The sequence below is a fragment of the Henckelia pumila genome, chromosome 1 (genome assembly GCF_033568475.1).
Source record: "Henckelia pumila isolate YLH828 chromosome 1, ASM3356847v2, whole genome shotgun sequence".
Classification (NCBI taxonomy): Eukaryota; Viridiplantae; Streptophyta; class Magnoliopsida; order Lamiales; family Gesneriaceae; genus Henckelia; species Henckelia pumila.
The window spans coordinates 163,316,934-163,335,226 of NC_133120.1; the positions used below are offsets into that span (position 1 = coordinate 163,316,934).

At 38.5% G+C, this 18,293-nt stretch overlaps 1 protein-coding gene across 1 annotated transcript; it reads right to left on the reverse strand.

Moving 5' to 3' along the window:
* Positions 1-11,017: 11,017 nt before the first annotated feature.
* LOC140887246 (sodium/hydrogen exchanger 2-like) lies at positions 11,018-16,963 on the reverse strand. Its single transcript, XM_073294408.1, has 16 exons — positions 16,851-16,963; positions 16,574-16,688; positions 15,540-15,773; positions 15,272-15,390; positions 14,636-14,733; positions 13,915-13,971; positions 13,794-13,840; positions 13,522-13,716; positions 13,377-13,423; positions 13,156-13,222; positions 12,943-13,043; positions 12,746-12,847; positions 12,463-12,601; positions 12,318-12,380; positions 12,064-12,147; positions 11,018-11,696 (listed from the first exon to the last, which is right to left on the reverse strand). The coding sequence occupies exons 3-16, from the start codon at positions 15,711-15,713 to the stop codon at positions 11,310-11,312; spliced, it is 1,680 nt and encodes a 559-aa protein (XP_073150509.1). The 5' UTR covers positions 15,714-15,773; positions 16,574-16,688; positions 16,851-16,963; the 3' UTR covers positions 11,018-11,309.
* Between the last annotated feature and the right edge of the window lie 1,330 nt (positions 16,964-18,293).

Sequence of the window (18,293 nt, forward strand, 5' to 3'; positions counted from 1 at the left end):
CCCAATTTTGATGTCCTGAACCGTGTTCATCCTCCTCCACCAATGGCTCGCAGATAAAAAATGCAGGCAGGGTACGACCCTGATTTTACTCATCCAAAAGGTTCTATAAAGGTCCTCGCATCTCTGTAGTGACCCTGCATGGAATCACATACTAACTGGCAACTAATAGCATGCATTAAACTTAATACAGCAAAATACTTAACAGAGTAAAAACGTGCGGAAACACAACCATAATTTACATATCAGCTTAGTAAAACAAATTCAGGCTTAAATTTGTAGTGATACAACCAAATCGAAGAACTTAAAAGTAAACATTATACAGTTAAAACAAATCCTGCTGTATAAATTCCCCTGAAAAACTCCGGCTCCCTAGTCCTGCCTCGAACTACCAGCTCCGTCCATCCTGCGACCTGCCCCATGAAATAGGGTGTCCAAGATAACAACTAGGACGTGAGCGCTAATGCCCAGTACATAGACATGAGTAAACATATGTATATAATGCATGCAACATGATGACTGGTAACGGGTTATCCGAAAATCATGCTCAGTACCGGCGCCACATGAGTGCTGCCACCGCACGGATCAACCTCTAGGTGCAACCACACTCGTCTAGTACACCAGAGTAGATAGACATAACTGCCCCCACCGTCGCGGTACTCTCAGTGACAGACTATCGAGTATAGAGTTGAGCGACTCTATAGTCAGGTATAACAAGGTATAGGCTCAACGTGTATATGCACATGACATATGAATATAGAAAACGGTAAATCATATATCATGCCATATAATAATGCCAAATAAATGCAACATATAAACATGTATACTCGCTGGCAATCTCAGTCAATGTGTACGTACCTCTAGGCTAGTTCAAGTAAAGTAGGATCCTAGGTTCCAAGCCTATATTCAAAAATTCACCGTATCACTACATAAATTCTATAAGCCTTAACTAAGCTAATAAGTACTCCCAAAACTTAAATAGATTTCCGGACCATACCTTCGTCCGTAGATAGCCCTTTGGAGACGCTAGTCCCGGATGACTATAACCACAACTTGGTTATCCCAGAACCTCTATTATAACCGATAGGGCCCTCAAGTGTATAACTCACACTATATAACTGAAGAAGGAAACTCGGAAATTCGTATTTCAAAATGAAATCGAACGAGCATTATTTATAGGAAAATTTTTGGACGAGTTCGGATCCTCCGAAGCTGAGTTCGGATCGTCAGTTCCAACTCACTGTCTGCATGCGAGACACGTCGAGTTCGGACCGTTTGTACGTCTCTTCGGGTCGTCCGAAGTGGCCTAAATCCGACACTTGTCAAAACACCATGCTGAGTAATCCTGCTTGCTTGGCACAAGGGGGTTCGGGCCGTCCGAAGTCCTTTTCGGATTGTCCGAACATGCCGTAACTCCGAAGTCAACAAGCTCACTTTCGAAGCCCCCGGTGGTCAAGTTCGGGCCATCCGAAGTCCTCTTCGGATCGTCCAAACTGGCTCAGAAAATGAAATTTAAATTCTTAATTCTAAAGTCCGACTGAACCTCGGAATTGGTTAATTACCAACCCTTAATTATGTTTAACATATTATTATCTTAAAATGGTTTCTGGGTTACTACATTCTCCCCACCTTTAGACATTTCGTCCGCGAAATAACATCTAAAGACAAATCAAGATAACAATATGAAACATCAAACCATGTTTTATTACAACAACTGTAATTACATCTTACATGGTAAATCAAAAGTACAAAGCAAACAACTCAGGATATTCCGCTTGCATACGACTCTCAGTTTTCCAAGTTGCTTCTTCAACACCTCGGCGTTGCCACTGTACCATCACAAGTGGTATAGTCTTTTTTCGAAGAACTTTCTCCTTCCTGTCTAGCATACAGATTGGTCGTTCAACAAAAGACAGATCTGGCTCTAGCTGAATATCAGTAGACTCAATCACATGAGATTCATCAGCTATGTACTGTCGAAGTAACGACACATGAAAAACATTATGTATACTGGAAATATTTGGCAGTAAAGCCAAACGATATGCAACATCTCCGATCTTCTCCAGTATCTGGAAAGGTCCAATAAAACGAGGAGACAACTTGCCTTTCACGCCGAATCTCATCACCTTCCTGAAAGGTGATACTCGGAGAAAGACATATTCACCAGGCTCAAACTGAAGTGGCCTGCGATGAATATTAGCTTAACTGGCTTGTCTATCTTGAGCAACTTTGATCCTATGCTTGATCAAATCTACCTTGTCTAGAATCTGCTGCACCAATTCAGGACCCTCGACTTGTCATTTCCCGACTTCATTCCAGAATAACGGAGTACGACACCGTCGACCGTACAATGCCTCAAAAGGTGTCATATCAATACTACGATGATAACTGTTATTGTAGGCAAATTCGATCAAAGGTAACTGATCCTGCCAAGATATGTCAAAATCCATGACAGAAGAACGTAGCATATCCTCCAGCGTACGAATAGGGCGCTCTGTCTGTCCGTCAGTCTCCGGATGATATGCAGTGCTCAAACTCAGAGTGGTACCCAACGCCTCCTGAAAACTACCCCAAAAACGTGAGGTAAATCGCGGGTCTCTATCACTGACTATGCTCACTTGAATCCCATGTAATCGCACTATTTCCTGGATGTATAAACGTGTCATGCGATCATAAGAATACTCCCGGTTATAAGGAATAAAGTGTGCTGATTTCGTCAAACGGTCAACGACAACCCAGATAGCATCACACTGACGTGATGTCATAGGTAAATGGGTAACAAAATCCATAGTTACGTGCTCCCACTTCCATTCGGGAATTTCAAGATTCTGCAGTAATCCACCTGATCGTCGGTGTTCAGCCTTGACCTGTTGACAAACCAAACATCTTGAAACAAATTGATACACACCTCGCTTCATCCCTTTCCACCAGAATCTAGTTCGCAAGTCCTTATACATTTCCATGCTTTCAGGATGGACTGATAATCGACTCCTATGAGCTTGAGAAAGAATATCATTCCTGAGCTCCGTAACATTAGGTACAACCACTCAATTAGATAAGCACAATAAACCATCTGCCTGAAAATGAAATCCAGATGTATTAACTCCATTGGCTAAACGTGCCAAACGCTGAGTCTTAACATCAGATATCTGAGCTTCTCTGATCCGAGAATACAATGCTGGCTCAGACAAAATAGTATACAACCGAATCTCATTTCTCCCTTTCTTGTGTTTGAGCGTAAAATTCAATGAACAGCACTTTTGAATCATATGAGATATTTCACTAGTCTGAAGTGCAAAAAGTCTCACCTGCCGACTCAAGGCATCAGCAGTAAGATTGGCAGAACCTGGATGATATTTGATTTCACAATCATAATCTTTCAGAATATCCATCCAGCGTCTATGTCGCATATTCAACTCAGCCTGAGTGAGTAAATACTTCAAACTCTTATGATCCGTAAATATCTCAAATTTCTCGCCATAAAGATAATGCCTCCAAATCTTGAGCGCAAATACAATGGCGGCTAATTCGAGATCATGTACTGGATAATTACTCTTATGCGTCTTCAACTGTCGAGAAGCATAGGCAATAACATGTCCATGCTATGTCAGAACACATCCTAACCCTTGACCAGAGGCATCAGTATAGACAACATAACCTCCTGATTCAGAAGGTAGAGCTAGCACAGGTGCAGTAGTAAGACGGCCACGCAGCTCGTGAAATCACTCCTCACAATCCGAGGACCATATGAAGGCAACATCTTTCCGTGTAAGTTGTGTCAAAGGTCTGGCCAACTGTGCAAAATTCTTGATGAACCGACGGTAATATCATGCTAGACCCAAAAAACTACGAATCTCAGCAACCGTCGTCAGACGAGACCAGTTCAGCACTGCCTCTATCTTACTAGGATCAACAGATATCCCTTCATTAGAAATCACATGACCGAGAAACACTACCCGATCAAGCCAGAATTCACACTTGCTCAATTTCGCATACAGCTGCTTATCTCGTAACGTCTGTAAAACAATCCTCAAATGTTGTGCATGCTCATCCTTGTCATGAGAATAGACAAGAATATCATCAATGAAGACGATGAAAAATCTATCCAGATATTCTCGAAATACCTGATTCATCAGATTCATAAAGACTGCCGGTGCATTTGTCAAACCGAATGGCATCACCAGAAATACATAGTGCCCATATCTGGTCCTGAAAGCAGTCGTAGATATATCTGAGTCTCGTACCCGCATCTGGTGGTATCCAGATCTCAGATCTATCTTAGAATAGACAGAAGTACCCTGTAATTGATCGAACAGATAATCAATCCGTGGCAAAGGATACTTATTCTTGATGGTGACACGATTCAACTGCCTGTAATCAATACACAATCGCATCGATCCATCTTTCTTCTTGACGAACAAAACAGGTGCTCCCCACGGAGAAACACTCGGACGAATATATTTCTTATCAAGCAAATCCTGTAATTGCTGTTTCAATTCCCTCATCTCTGAAGGTGCTAGACGATAAGGTGCTCGGGATATAGGCGTAGTTCCTGGTACTAAATCAATACCAAATTCAACCTCTCGCACCGGAGGAAATCCAGGAATCTCATCAGGGAATACATCAGGAAACTCGCTGACAACCGGTAACTGATCAATACCCATACTACTCGTTGACATATCAACTGCATAGATGAGGTAGCCCTCCCCACCTGACTCCAAGACATGACATGCCTTCAGAGCTGAAACAAGTGGCATCGGAGGTCGCGCACCCTCACCATAAAAATACCAGCTATCACCCTCAACCGGATGAAACTGTACCAGACGCTGATAACAATCCACAGTAGCGTGATACAAAGTCAGCATATCTATTCCCAAGATACAGTCAAAATCTGTCATCGCTAATATCATCAAATTAGCTGCTAACACATTACCCTCAAACTCCAGAAGGCAACCCATCACTAGACGTTTAGTTACTATCTCTTGCTCCAACGGAGTAGATACAACTAAATCCATATCTAATGATACATAAGGTAATCTATGTCCCTTAACAAAGCGACTAGAAATAAAGGAATGCGATGCTCCAGTATCAATTAATACAAGTGCAGGAATACCACATAACAGAAAGGTATCTGCCAACATGCGATCGCTTTCCTCTGTAGCCTGCTTCTGAGACAGATCAAACACCTGCCCTTGAGTCTGGGGACGATAACCAGAAGAACTCTGGGGTGCTGGCTGCTGAAGTGGAAAAGTAGAAGCCTGAGATCCAACCTAGGATCCCGATCCACTTACAGAACCCATACGCTGAGGACAATCTCTCCGCAGATGTTCCTGCTGCCCACAAATATAACAAGCCTCAGTAGCTCTCCGACATGAAGCTGCAGGATGTTTCCCTCCACAATGGCTACAAAACTCCTCCTTCTTTCTTCTTCTTCCCAAAGCGGAATGTACCTCGTGAACCACGAGAACCAGACGAAGTACTAGGAGTAGAAGAAGACATAGGTACAGATTGCACAACAGATTGAGCGCGCGGCTCAAAAGATCCACTAGGCTGTCCTGGCATCATCAACTATGCCCGCCTGTTGCTAGTCTCCACAAGATGGCAACGGTTCACCAAAGTCTCAAAAGATATCGGGTCATCACATACGACAACCTGAGAGTAGATATCTTGGTTCAAACCTTGTAGAAAGATATCATAATTCGACGCATCACTCTCATTGATATGAGGACTGAAAGGTAGAAGATCAAGAAATCGTTGCTGATATTGATCAATAGTTATTGATCCTTGCCTCAGAGTAAGCAACTCCATAGATCGTGCTTGGCGAACAGCCGGAGAAAAATACAATTTCTGGAACTCCCGATAGAAATCCCCCCAAGTCACCTGTCCTCTCTCAGTACGTGCCTGAGCAGCTTTGGCATCCCACCAAAAACGTGCTCGATCCTCTAGAACAAATTCTAGAACTTCCAATTTCTGATCCTCAGTACAATCGAAAGCACGAAAAGTACTCTCGAGTTTAGACATCCAACTTCTTGCTTGTTCAGGATTCTCGCCTCCCACCAAAGGTTTCGGTCCTACTTGCATAAATTTATTGATAGAGTAGCGACGTCTACCCTCATAATGACGATGTTGATCATCATGATGGCGGTGATGATGATGATGATGACCATCTCCCTGGCCAACACTACCGCGACTCTCGTCAGCCATATCCTGAAAAGAATTGCACATTAAAATCCCAAATGCGCAAGAATTACTCAAAACTAATTCTAAATCCCAAGTACTAATCCCAAAATCTAAGCATGCTCTGATACCAAAAATGTAGTGACCCTGCATGGAATCACCTACTAACTGACAACTAATAGCATGCATTAAACTTAATACAGCAAAATACTTAACAGAGTAAAAACGTGCGGAAACACAACCATAATTTACATATCAGCTTAGTAAAACAAATTCAGGCTTAAATCTGTAGTGATACAACCAAATCGAAGAACTTAAAAGTAAACATTATACAGCTAAAACAAATCCTGCTGTATAAATTCCCCTGAAAAACTCCGGCTCCCTAGTCCTGCCTCGAACTACCAGCTCCATCCATCCTGCGACCTGCCCCATGAAATAGGGTGTCCAATATAACAACTAGAACGTGAGCGCTAACGCCCAGTACATAGACATGAGTAAACATATGTATATAATGCATGCAACATGATGACTGGTAACGGGTCATCCGAAAATCATGCTCAGTACCGGTGCCACATGAGTGCTGCCACCGCACGGATCAACCTCTGGGTGCAACCACACTCGTCTAGTACACCAGAGTAGACAGACATAAATGCCCCCGCCGTCGCGGTACTCTCAGTGACAGACTATCGAGTATAGAGCTGAGCGGCTCTATAGTCAGGTATAACAAGGTATAGGCTCAACGTGTATATGCACATGACATATGAATATAGAAAGCGGTAAATCATATATCATTCCATATGTGTACGTACCTCTAGGCTAGTTCAAGTAAAGTAGGATCCTAGGTTTCAAGCCTATATTCAAAAGTTTACCGTATCACTACATAAATTCTATAAGTCTTAACTAAGCTAATAAGTACTTCCAAAACTTAAATAGATTCCCGGACCATACCTTCGTCCGTAGATAGCCCTTTGGAGACGCTAGTCCCGGATGACTATAACAACAACTTGGTTATTCCAGAACCTCTATTATAACCTATAGGGCCCTCAAGTGTATAACTCACACTATATAACTGAAGAAGGAAACTCGAAAATTCGTATTTCAAAATGAAATCGAACGAGCCTTATTTATAGGAAAATTTCCGGACGAGTTCGGATCCTCCGAAGTTGAGTTCGGATCGTCCGTTCCAACTCACTGTCTGCATGCGAGACACATCGAGTTCGGACCGTCCGAACGTCTCTTCGGGTCGTCCGAAGTGGCCTAAATCCGACACTTGTCAAAACACCATGCTGAGTAATCCTGCTTGCTTGGCACAAGGGGGTTCGGGCCGTCCGAAGTCCTCTTCGGATCGTCCGAACGTGCCTTAACTCCGAAGTCAACAAGCTCACCTTCGGAGTCCCCGGTGGTAAAGTTCGGGCCGTCCGAAGTCCTCTTCGGATCGTCCGAACTGGCTCAGAAAATGAAATTTAAATTTTTAATTCTAAAGTCCGACTGAACCTCGGAATTGGTTAATTACCAACCCTTAATCATGTTTAACATATTAGTATCTTAAAATGGTTTCTGGGTTACTACAATCTCCATGGCCGAAGAAGATCAATCTTCGGGTGATGATTCTGAAGATGTGACTTACGAGTTTGTGGCTCGCAAAAATCCCTCATCTGCTGCTGCCTCTGCCTCTGCCTCCGCTCCAACTACTAAAGCTGCTTCTGACAACAGTGATTCGAGTTCTTTTGATGAAGTTCCTCCTCCTTCTCAAACAAAAAAAGCAGCTGGTGAACCATCCAATCCTCAAGAATTTGCTGGTTTCGATGAAGATGACACCTTGGCTCAAATTTTGGAAAGCCTTAAGCAAGGAAAGGCTTCCTCGTCTGTTCCTCCTTCTGCTCATCTCTCCAATGATGAGCCTGATGCTAAGATGATGGAAGTGTTTGCTGCAGGCAAAGCACATCAAGAAACTGTTTCTTCCTCTTCTTCTTCTTCTGACGACTCTGATACTGACTCTTCTGATAAGAGTGCAGATATCGGTGATGAAGAACCTCTGGATGCTGATGAAGAACCTCTGGACCAAGAGGATGGTTCTACTGCTGATGCCCGTGCTACTGTTGGTGTCGTCAACACCACAGACAATATTGTTGATGAGGACTATGACATGGATGCTGCTCATTCCCTCATGTTTTATTCTGGTAATGCTGCTGCTGTTTGGCCTCTCTTCGCTCATAGAGGTCTACTGGGAGTCCTTTCAATTTTGGGAAGCAAGTATTTCGCACAGTGCTCCAATTTTCTGATGGAGGACTCAAGTCTACGAAGCTCCCTTTCCCATCTTTGATATATGGCATTTTGGAATCTCAGGCATTCATCCGCAATATTACAGAAGATCTCACTGATCAACCTGAAATTTTGAAGTTAGCAGCTGGACTTCTCAAGGGAAATCGTGTTCTGGATTTTCCCTGGACTTCCACTCCTTCTCCTGTTGCTGATGTTACTGATGTTGCACCCGGTGTTGCTAACACGGGTGACAACACTGAAGAAACAGTGCCTACTCCTACTCCTCTGGAATTTACCACTTCCACTATTCAGCTGCTGATGACTCGTGCTGAGCAAAAGATTGCTCAAGCACATGAAGATATTGCCTTCTATAGCACGGTCTTAGCTGATTATCGGAGACAACTTGACATTTCTGGCCAAACAGGGGGAGATAGTGCACAAGATGAAGCTGTTGGTCCATATGGGACTAAAGATGATGAGGATGAAGCTACTGCTCAAGAGGGATCTGATAGTGATCAATTTTAGATTTTGTTTCTTCTCTCATCTTTGCTTAGTTGTTTAATTTTGATTTTAATATAAGTATTTTTGTGTGTTCTAGTTATGTGCCTCAAGTGCTCTTACATGCTTTAACTAGACTAACATCTTCTACCCCACTTATGCTCTGATATATGAATTATAGAATCTCATGTGTTATTATCCATGTTATCCACCGTGTTACGACACGGGGGACAACACTTCAGGGGGAGACTTAAAATTCAGGGGGAGAAGAATTTTTAAACTCAGGGGGAGTTTATGATTATGTTTGCTTGTGCAATGTTTTGTCCAGAAAGCAAAAAAAGGGAGATTGAAAGGAATTTTATTCCTTGATATTTTCGGCCCTTAATTTATTTGGAATTATAAGATTTTGCTTTCTAGACAAGATCAAATATTTGGTAAATATATTGTGTATATCTCGAATATGTTAAGATATATATTTACCATGCTTAAATCGGGTCTTGATAAAGTGATTATTAGATATAATATTATTTGATATTATCAAGATTTGATTGGCAAGATTTGATAGAATTTATTTCCTACTAAAACTTGTTTCCTTATTCATGTAAGACTCTATCTAAGGAAACCCTCAAGACTTGGATGCTAATCTATAAAAGGGGTTTTCATGCACAAGATTAAGAGAGGCTTCAGACGATAATTCTCTGCGCATAGACTGAAGAATTTTGAAGCAAGGTTTGCAACCATCGTTGTTGCATGTCCCCGTGTTGCCGTTCGTGTTGAAGACATCAGAGATAACACTGTGGGAACTGTGTTGTTGAAGATCTTTCCGTGTCTCTTCAATTTAGGCTACGGGAGTTGCATCCGATTTCTTTTATACTCTGATTTTGTTTAGGATGCAAGTTTGATTTCTCAACTTGTTGAGAAATTTAGGATTTAATGACTTTTTGTAAAATCATTAGGATTACTTTGTAAGGCCGATCTTACGTTTACTAGTGATATTTAGCCCTAAGGCAACCGCACGAGTTTTATACTCATGCAAAATTAATTACTTGTGTTTTATTTACGCTTTAAATTTCCGCTGCACTGTGTTGTCTATAGTGTTATAACACGAAGTACAACACTGTCTATTTTACATAACAAACCACGTACAGATATGGTACCTAAAGATCATCCGATATCAGCATGCCTATGAACCACAATCCCACTGGGATCCATCTTCCGGCAATCCACCGTGCTCTTCGCCATGGAATATTCTCCGTAATCCTCCCCACCCCGCCTTTCAACACGTTGTTCCCATACAAAAAAACTCATTTCAGAAGTGGGTTTCAACCAAACCTTGTGCTTCGCATTCGCAGCCAAAAGATTCAAGCTTTGGATGGTGAGGTGAAAGTTCCCCACATTGGTGAATTTACCGATCTGGGTCCCGAGGGAGATCAACTTTTCACGCTTGACCAGAGATTCGTAAATTGACGGACATACGAGATTAATTGAGCTACAAGTTCAGTCTCACAAGTGGGCTAGTTTTTTTTATCATACATTTTATTATCGATAAATTGATATTTTTTTTACTTTTTATGTTATGAAATTATTATGGGCTAAGCCGGTAGCTTTGATTCTATTCCATGGGTATTATCCCATGAGGTAGTTAGCAATCACTGGTTGGTTCAAATTATGTGGGTTTCACTGAATTATATGGAGCCCACATAATATGAACAAATAAAATACATCCACCTGTTTTATGGGATAATATCCATGTGTAGGTTGGAATTTTCCGGCTAAGCCTATGTTCTAATTTTTTAACTTTATAAAATAGGTAAATTTCAAATGTTAAAGCACAGGGGAGATTAATACAAATAATACATTATTATAGTTATGTCATTTAGAAAATAAATTTTACGATTCGAGACATGCTATTCTTATATGTTTAAATTATCAGAATCATTTTAGGAAATTTACGTAGGTCAAAGATCGCCTTGAATTAATGCAAATTGCTAAAAGAATGGACCCTCGACCACACACACAGAGAATGAAAATTTGATGTCTGGTTTAGGGAGATAAGATGAAGCAATTGCTAAAAGAATGGCACTTGAAAAAATCTCACAATCCATAATAATCTCATGTACAAAAAATTTTCCTTCACTTATTCTTGTTCACAAAAAACCATACCCTTGAAGAAACTAGCTGGGAGAAAAAGTAATCAGCTCCCCAATCACTGAGTCAACCCCACACCCTCACCTATAAACTTCAAAACTAATATATCCCACAAAACCTTGCCATCTACGCTAACTACATGCCAAAGAAAAAGAATTCTAGCAAAAGCTCAAAACTGGTTATGTGCAATACCGTTCGAACTCGAGGCAGAAAAACTTGCAATGTCCTTACGGTTGAGCTTCTACTTGCGAAAGATGCACACTTTCTTCAGTAGGTGAGCCTGGTGCATACGGAACGAAACCACGGCCACCAAAAACAGGACGCATGAAAGCATCATCGAATTTCCTCCAGTAGTGGTGGACAGTACGATGAGGGGTCCTCAGTAGCATCTTCAAGCTGTTTGGATGGAGAAGTGTTCTTGGGCCACCTTCATGAGTTCCAAAACAACTTTGCCCATTTTCAGCGAATAGTTCTGCTTCAGAATCCTGGTACTCGCCAAGAAGTGGGACGATGAAGGATTTCGGGGTGACTTGCTCTGAAGAAATCATACTGCTTAGAGGTCTTGATGAGGGCATCAGCAGCCTCACTAGAGGCTTTGTCATCAAACCGAATACCTGCATGGTGTGCATTTGTTGAAGAATGTTTTTGTAACAAGTCAAGTAAATAAAAGATAGTGTTGAAATAATAATTTCAATAGTAGGGAGTGAGTCCTGATTCCTGAACAATGAAATAAAGATGAGTCCATGTAATTTTTTGATAGAAAATTCGATTATGGATTCCCGTCAGATGTTGATTCGTTATATACTACTCAGTTATCATAAGATGCAAAGGAAAATGAATAATAATCTAAATGTGCAGCCATTGAAATACTTAGTCCTTATTCTTTCTTATATTTTGCCCTTATGACTAGTGACCACCTATTACACAGGTCAGACAAACAAAAGTGTAGCTTAATGTCAATAGAAGATTAAAATGTCTTACCACATTGCTGAAAAGCACTACTGTTATGGTACTTGTAATCAAGACAGCATTCCCCTGCAACTGGGTCTGACCAGCTCGAGTAAACTGCATGAGAAAAAAAATAATTAACTAGATGTGTATGCACATTTTTGGAACACATGTACACCACCACCACCACCCTTTATTTCTTAAAGTTACAAGAGGAACCAATATAAAATTTCCATGTAGCATACTGAATTCCTGTTCCCAGTTAGTAGATAGAGCTGAAATTTTACCTGGTTGTAAGCGAGGGCCATGGAAACAGCCCCTCGCATAAGACCGGCCCACCATATAGTAACCTGAAAAGCAAAATTAGCAGATAAATTTTCCTGTGTGAATGAATGTATTGTACGCTAGAAACGATAATTATTGAGTTCATACCTGCTGCTTGAAATCAATTTTCTCGTGTGGAGACTTCTTGGCCAAATTGGACAGGAAAGATAAGGGGAAAACAAAAGCTGCTCTTCCAATCAAAGTTAATCCCAGTAGGGTTAAACTAACATAAACTGATGTTTTAGGGCTGAAAAGGAAGACAAATGTTAACGAACTATGTTTATAACAGATAAATACAATGCTATCGTATTTCTCATGATGATGTTATGATGAGAAAATGTTTATGTTAGGTGCATCAACACATACACACGCACACGAACATGCCTCGTACCTGTTACTTACAACTCTCCATTTTTCAATGTCTAGAGCATCCATGCCAACATAAAGAAATATGAATATCTCTGCAACAAATGAAAGTGTGGCGAATGTGTGCCTGAAAAGGATTGAAGACATATACATCAATAAGGAAGGTAATTATACGAACGAAAAGAGTGAACTTTTTTTTTTAACTGTATGTATATATCATACTTGGTGGTAACTCTCGAGTTCTCAGTCACATTGTGCCACGTGTAATGCGACATCGCGATTCCACAAAAGAATACGGTGAGGATGCCACTTAAATAGAATAACTGAAAATAAACCCAGGTCAGAAAGTGATTTCACGCTTCAATTAAAGGGAAGATCAACTTATTTCAATCACAGACAAAATGCCAACTTCAAAAAGATTGTCTAAACACTTACTTCAGCCAACATGTATGAAAGGTAAGCCATAAGCATCATGATGGCAACCTCACGATCAGTGGAATGTCTGTAGTTGATCAGATAATCAGGTATGAAGATCAGATAATACTTAGTGGAGGTGTTAGGAACTTCATCATTATTAGTTCACAAGTGATTTGATAAATGACAATAAATTTATGTTATGAGGTACTTGTGATACCACCCAAGTAAGAAACACACACCTTCCTAAATAGAGCTTCTTGATGACGTATGCAGTAAGCAATCCAGTCTGCAACAGAAGACAAATGTGAAGATCAAATAATGCAGAGTAACTCTGAAACCTATATAGATGATCTGGAGGGAGGGAGAGGGAGAGATGGCTCATACTGCAATTCCCAAGACTGTGCTGGTGGTAAACAAATAAATAAAGTTCCCAATTAGCTCCAACGCTACACTGGCACTAATATTAGACAGGTCAAAGTTCTTGACTGCATTGAAAAGCACCACGGATGTTGCATCATTCACGACCCCTTCCCCAAATACCAAACTGTATAACAATGGCGTCTCATCCTGATTTAGCACCTGCAGCAATAGATGTATAGCATTAAGCCAGACGAAATCTTATGTCATCACAATGGGGGAAACGCTGCTAAAGATACCTGCAATGTGCAAACTGAATCTGTCGCAGCGAAAATTGCTCCAATTGCTGGAAACAAGCAGATATACTTAGAAACAGAGTAAACATGTATTGCACATGTGGGAAAAAGAGAGAGGGGCTACCAAGATAATCTCCAATTCCAAGACCAAGATCCATTTTCTGGAAGAAGGAATTAGCGCCTGCCAAAAGAATCATGAGATGTGTAAGAAACAATATAATTATTTATACTACACAAATGAGAACCGACTCGTTAGACAATTTAATACTCCAAAATTTGTTTGATGGCTAGTCATCTATCCTTTGTACCTCTGAATTGTTTTCTCTAGAAAAAATTTCTTCCCAAGTTCTTGAAACAGGTATCACTTGAGTGAAGACAAGTAAGAATACAAGTAAACCATGCTAGAGTAAATTGTTCCTCATGCAATAAAAAAAATAGTACAATGTGGCATTGCATTGAGAATCTAAAAGCAGGAGGGGCAATAAGAATGGAAGATAAGCACCAATCAAAAATTGAAACAGGGTGACATGTATATCCCAACAGTATCCCGTCTTTACCCCGTGTTTTTTCTCAATTGAGCAATGTCTTTATCAAAATCATTTAAAATGGCAAAAGAAAAATGGGATAAAAAAGCCTAGTAAGTCAAGTTAGAAAGGCAAGCATCAGCATGGTCCAATGTTTCTCATGGAAAAGGTTTAGCTCTGCACTTAAACATATAAAAGAGAGGATGACATAGGAACTGTACCGTACATATCAATTTAAGAGACACCAACATTTCCTTTTTTAGTGATGATGGATTTTCATTTACTAAACAAACTAAACTAATATAAAATATAAAACCGTACCTAACGATATGATGATGAAGGATACCAAGGTGCCAAGTGCTCCAAACATCATTATAGTTATGAAATTGCGAAAGAACTGTTTCTTCTTGACCTGAAACCTGATTAAAGATCAACGAAACATAATGAAACTAGAGAAGACTGCATTTACACATATTTAAAGCTCTCTTAAACCATGTTGGACAATTTTAACGTGAAATATATGCCAAAATAATAAACTCAATTCAGTTCCAATACAATGCTCTCAGCTGAAGTTTTGATTATGGAAAAAAGTATCATCCAGGCAAAACAATAACGCCCTGTTTGGTTGGACGCTCGAGTTCAACAGCCATTAATTGGTTACTATTTTCAAATGTCTTGTCCAGACGAAATTAATCTACTAATCCTATGTCAAATCAACCATTGAAAACATAATAATTGCACAAATATTTCATTTCCCTCTATTTTTCCCTACTAATTATTACATTATTTTACTCTTTCCATATATTTGTTACACCTAAAGATCTTTTCAACCATCTCAAAATCATTCTCAGATATTTTTGTTAAAACTTTTGACTTGGTTTTGATCGAAAGGCCAACCAAACATCATCATTAAACAATTATGTTGTACTTTAAATCAAAAGGATGAGACATCCATACCCAGCATTAAAAATAATTGGTGGGAGCAGATAGAAGAAGAAGAGGTCCTCGCTGAAAACCAAAAGGCGCGAGCTCTTCCCTCCACTTATAAGTAGAATCACAACTCCAGTGCATACACCCTGATTATTTAAAGGCTAGGAGTATTAATAATTTTTCGAATGCAAGTGTAAAAGCCAATGTTAAGAACAATATCATTTGCCGAAATCAGTGATCTTAAGCATCAAACGTACTAGGCATCACCTGTAAACTATATATGTGCAATACTTACAATTATGAGTGCAGTGATAGACTCATTCATCCAACGATTTTCCTCCAGCAAATGACCAATCACTATACATGCGCACAGGAGTGTGACAAATAAGGTAATTGAAACCACTGGAGTGTCGTCAGATGTTGACAAAATACCCAGGCTCTCTCGCATAATTCCCAAGTTGAACCCCATTTCATGTGATTGATGATTGAAAGTATGCTCGAGATATCTATCTTTCCTTTAAATAATTAGCTGCAAGCAATAAAATCCATTCAGCTCACAGGTAAATTATCCCTCCAAGGTAAGCACACTAACCAATAAAAGCTCGCACTTTCACAAACACATGATGCGTCAACTAGAGAAAACATAGTTTCCAAAAGTGACTCGGCCAACTAGAGAAAAAACATGTAAATTTAAATTTTTATGCGCAGTTAAATTCATTACAATTTACACATGATAGCCTCGAGGTTGTCCTTGAAAACTAGCATAGAATTAGAAAAGTGAAGTTACATGTTACGAACAAAAGGAAAGCCAGAGAAAAACCATTTGTTAAATTTACAAGAAGCAGATAGCTTGTAAACGTATGAAGTGGTTAATACTTAATATGCCAACAATCTTAACTAAATCCAGAAAATTCTCATGATAGAGCATTCATTATGTTTCTCGAGCGACTTCATTCGATGTTTGCTTGAATGATCCATCAATACTCAATGGGAGCAAAGATTTTCAAACATGAGAAAAATTAATCCCGAGATCAAACAAAATATGTTTATGCTCTTCTTCTGATCAGTCGTGACCTTGTCAAACTTTACACATAATGCATACATGTACACAAAATGGACAAAAAAATTAAACAAAAACGGAAAGAAATCCAATTAAATTGGAAAAACGAAAACGTATAAAAAAAAATACAAAACTTACTCCATGTTTTGCATCATTAAAACGAAAGCATGATTAGGAAAGATTCAGAATCGAACAGATGAACATTAGTCCATACCGCGGAAAAAGAAAAAAAAAAAACCATTTTCAGAAACGAAACACGGCAACTTTACCTCTTAATTATCAAGTTTAGATTTCTCAACGCTACCTGAATCACCAAAATATGCTTTCCCGAAATTCCTTTCGGAAAAGCACCTTTTCCTCTCTTAGATTATTCAATTCAAATACCTAAAAATCAAAACAACCAGACCTTATCAAATAACCCGAAACTAAACCACAGCATTCAACACGAAATTCAACCTGTCCTCCTACAAACTCTCAACAGAAACACAGAATCAAAAAACTGGGAAAAAAACAAATCAAGCGTTGAAAAAGGAAGAATTTTGAGACCTTTGAATATATAAACGATATTTCCCCAACAATATATATGCTTCAACAAGCTTGCAGATATATATGAGAGAGGGAATGGAATTTTGTAAGTGTGTGTTTTGTGTGAAAGAGAGGGAAAGTTAACCAAGTATCCGTAAACGTCGTTTATTTATTTATTTATATATAATATAATAACAGGAACGTGGAAATATTCTTACCGTTGATCAAATTGACTGATAGCCTGAAACTATCTGTGGCCGTTGATTTTGTTTCGAGTCCAAGTCGGAGTCCCCCTGTAAATAAATATATGTTGATGATGGTGTCGTTTCCAATTATTTAAATTTTTAGAGGGCTATTTTGATATTTTGGACTAATTTTATTCCAGGAAGACGTGAAAATAAATAGTGGATATTGTTGTAGATATTTTTTTTATTGTAGATAATTATTTTTATTTATAGATTTGGAATGTTTGCGGTCGAAATAAATATGACAAAATAATCTGTACTGTAAAAATTCGTATTATCTTTTTTTATTGAGTTCGATAAGAATTGCGCTTGAATATTAACTCTAATGAATTTTCTTTTTTTTCTGAATATCTCTTTTCTGATATATAATTATAAATATAATATAATATATATATATATATCCACTAATTTTTTAGTTTGTATTATATTACGAGAGATCGATCGATATACGTGGTGTATTTAAATCACAAAAATATTTTTTTTTTGTTTCACCGATTAATTTTTTGAGACTGATATCTCACTCGATAATGTCTATGAACAAATATTACTTTTTTAATAGGTCTCATGTGTTATATCTCGTGGATCTAGCTCTGTAATACGGACAACTCAATCATATTTACAATAAATAATAATAATTTGTTATTACAATGAAAAATAATAATCTAGTATAACAAGTAATATTTTTTCATGGATCGATCCGAATAGAAGATATGTCTCACAAAATTGACCATTGAGAATACTTCATAAGAGTTTTGTGATATTTTTTATGCCAAAAACATAAATTTTCACTCAATGTGCAAATCAGATTGATTTGTCTCATTCATATAAATCAATAAAATCGTCTCACAAAAAACCTTCATTATATATATTTAAATATACGAATACAATTCCCTTCTTTTTTCAATAAATACTAGTAACAATAGAATAAGAATAATAATAATAATAATAATAATAATAATAATAATAATAATAATAAGTATATTTCAATATAATGATTAATACTAAAATTAAACAAGACTCGCATGAAATTATTTTTAACTATCAAATAATATCTTAATTAAAATACAGAATAATAGCTGCAATAAAAAAAATACAGAATAATAGCTATCAACTACTCAAAATTATTATTATTATTATTATTACTATTATTATTATTATGATTATTATTATTATTATTATTAAATAATAAAAATTATAAGTTTTAATCCTCCATTAATTA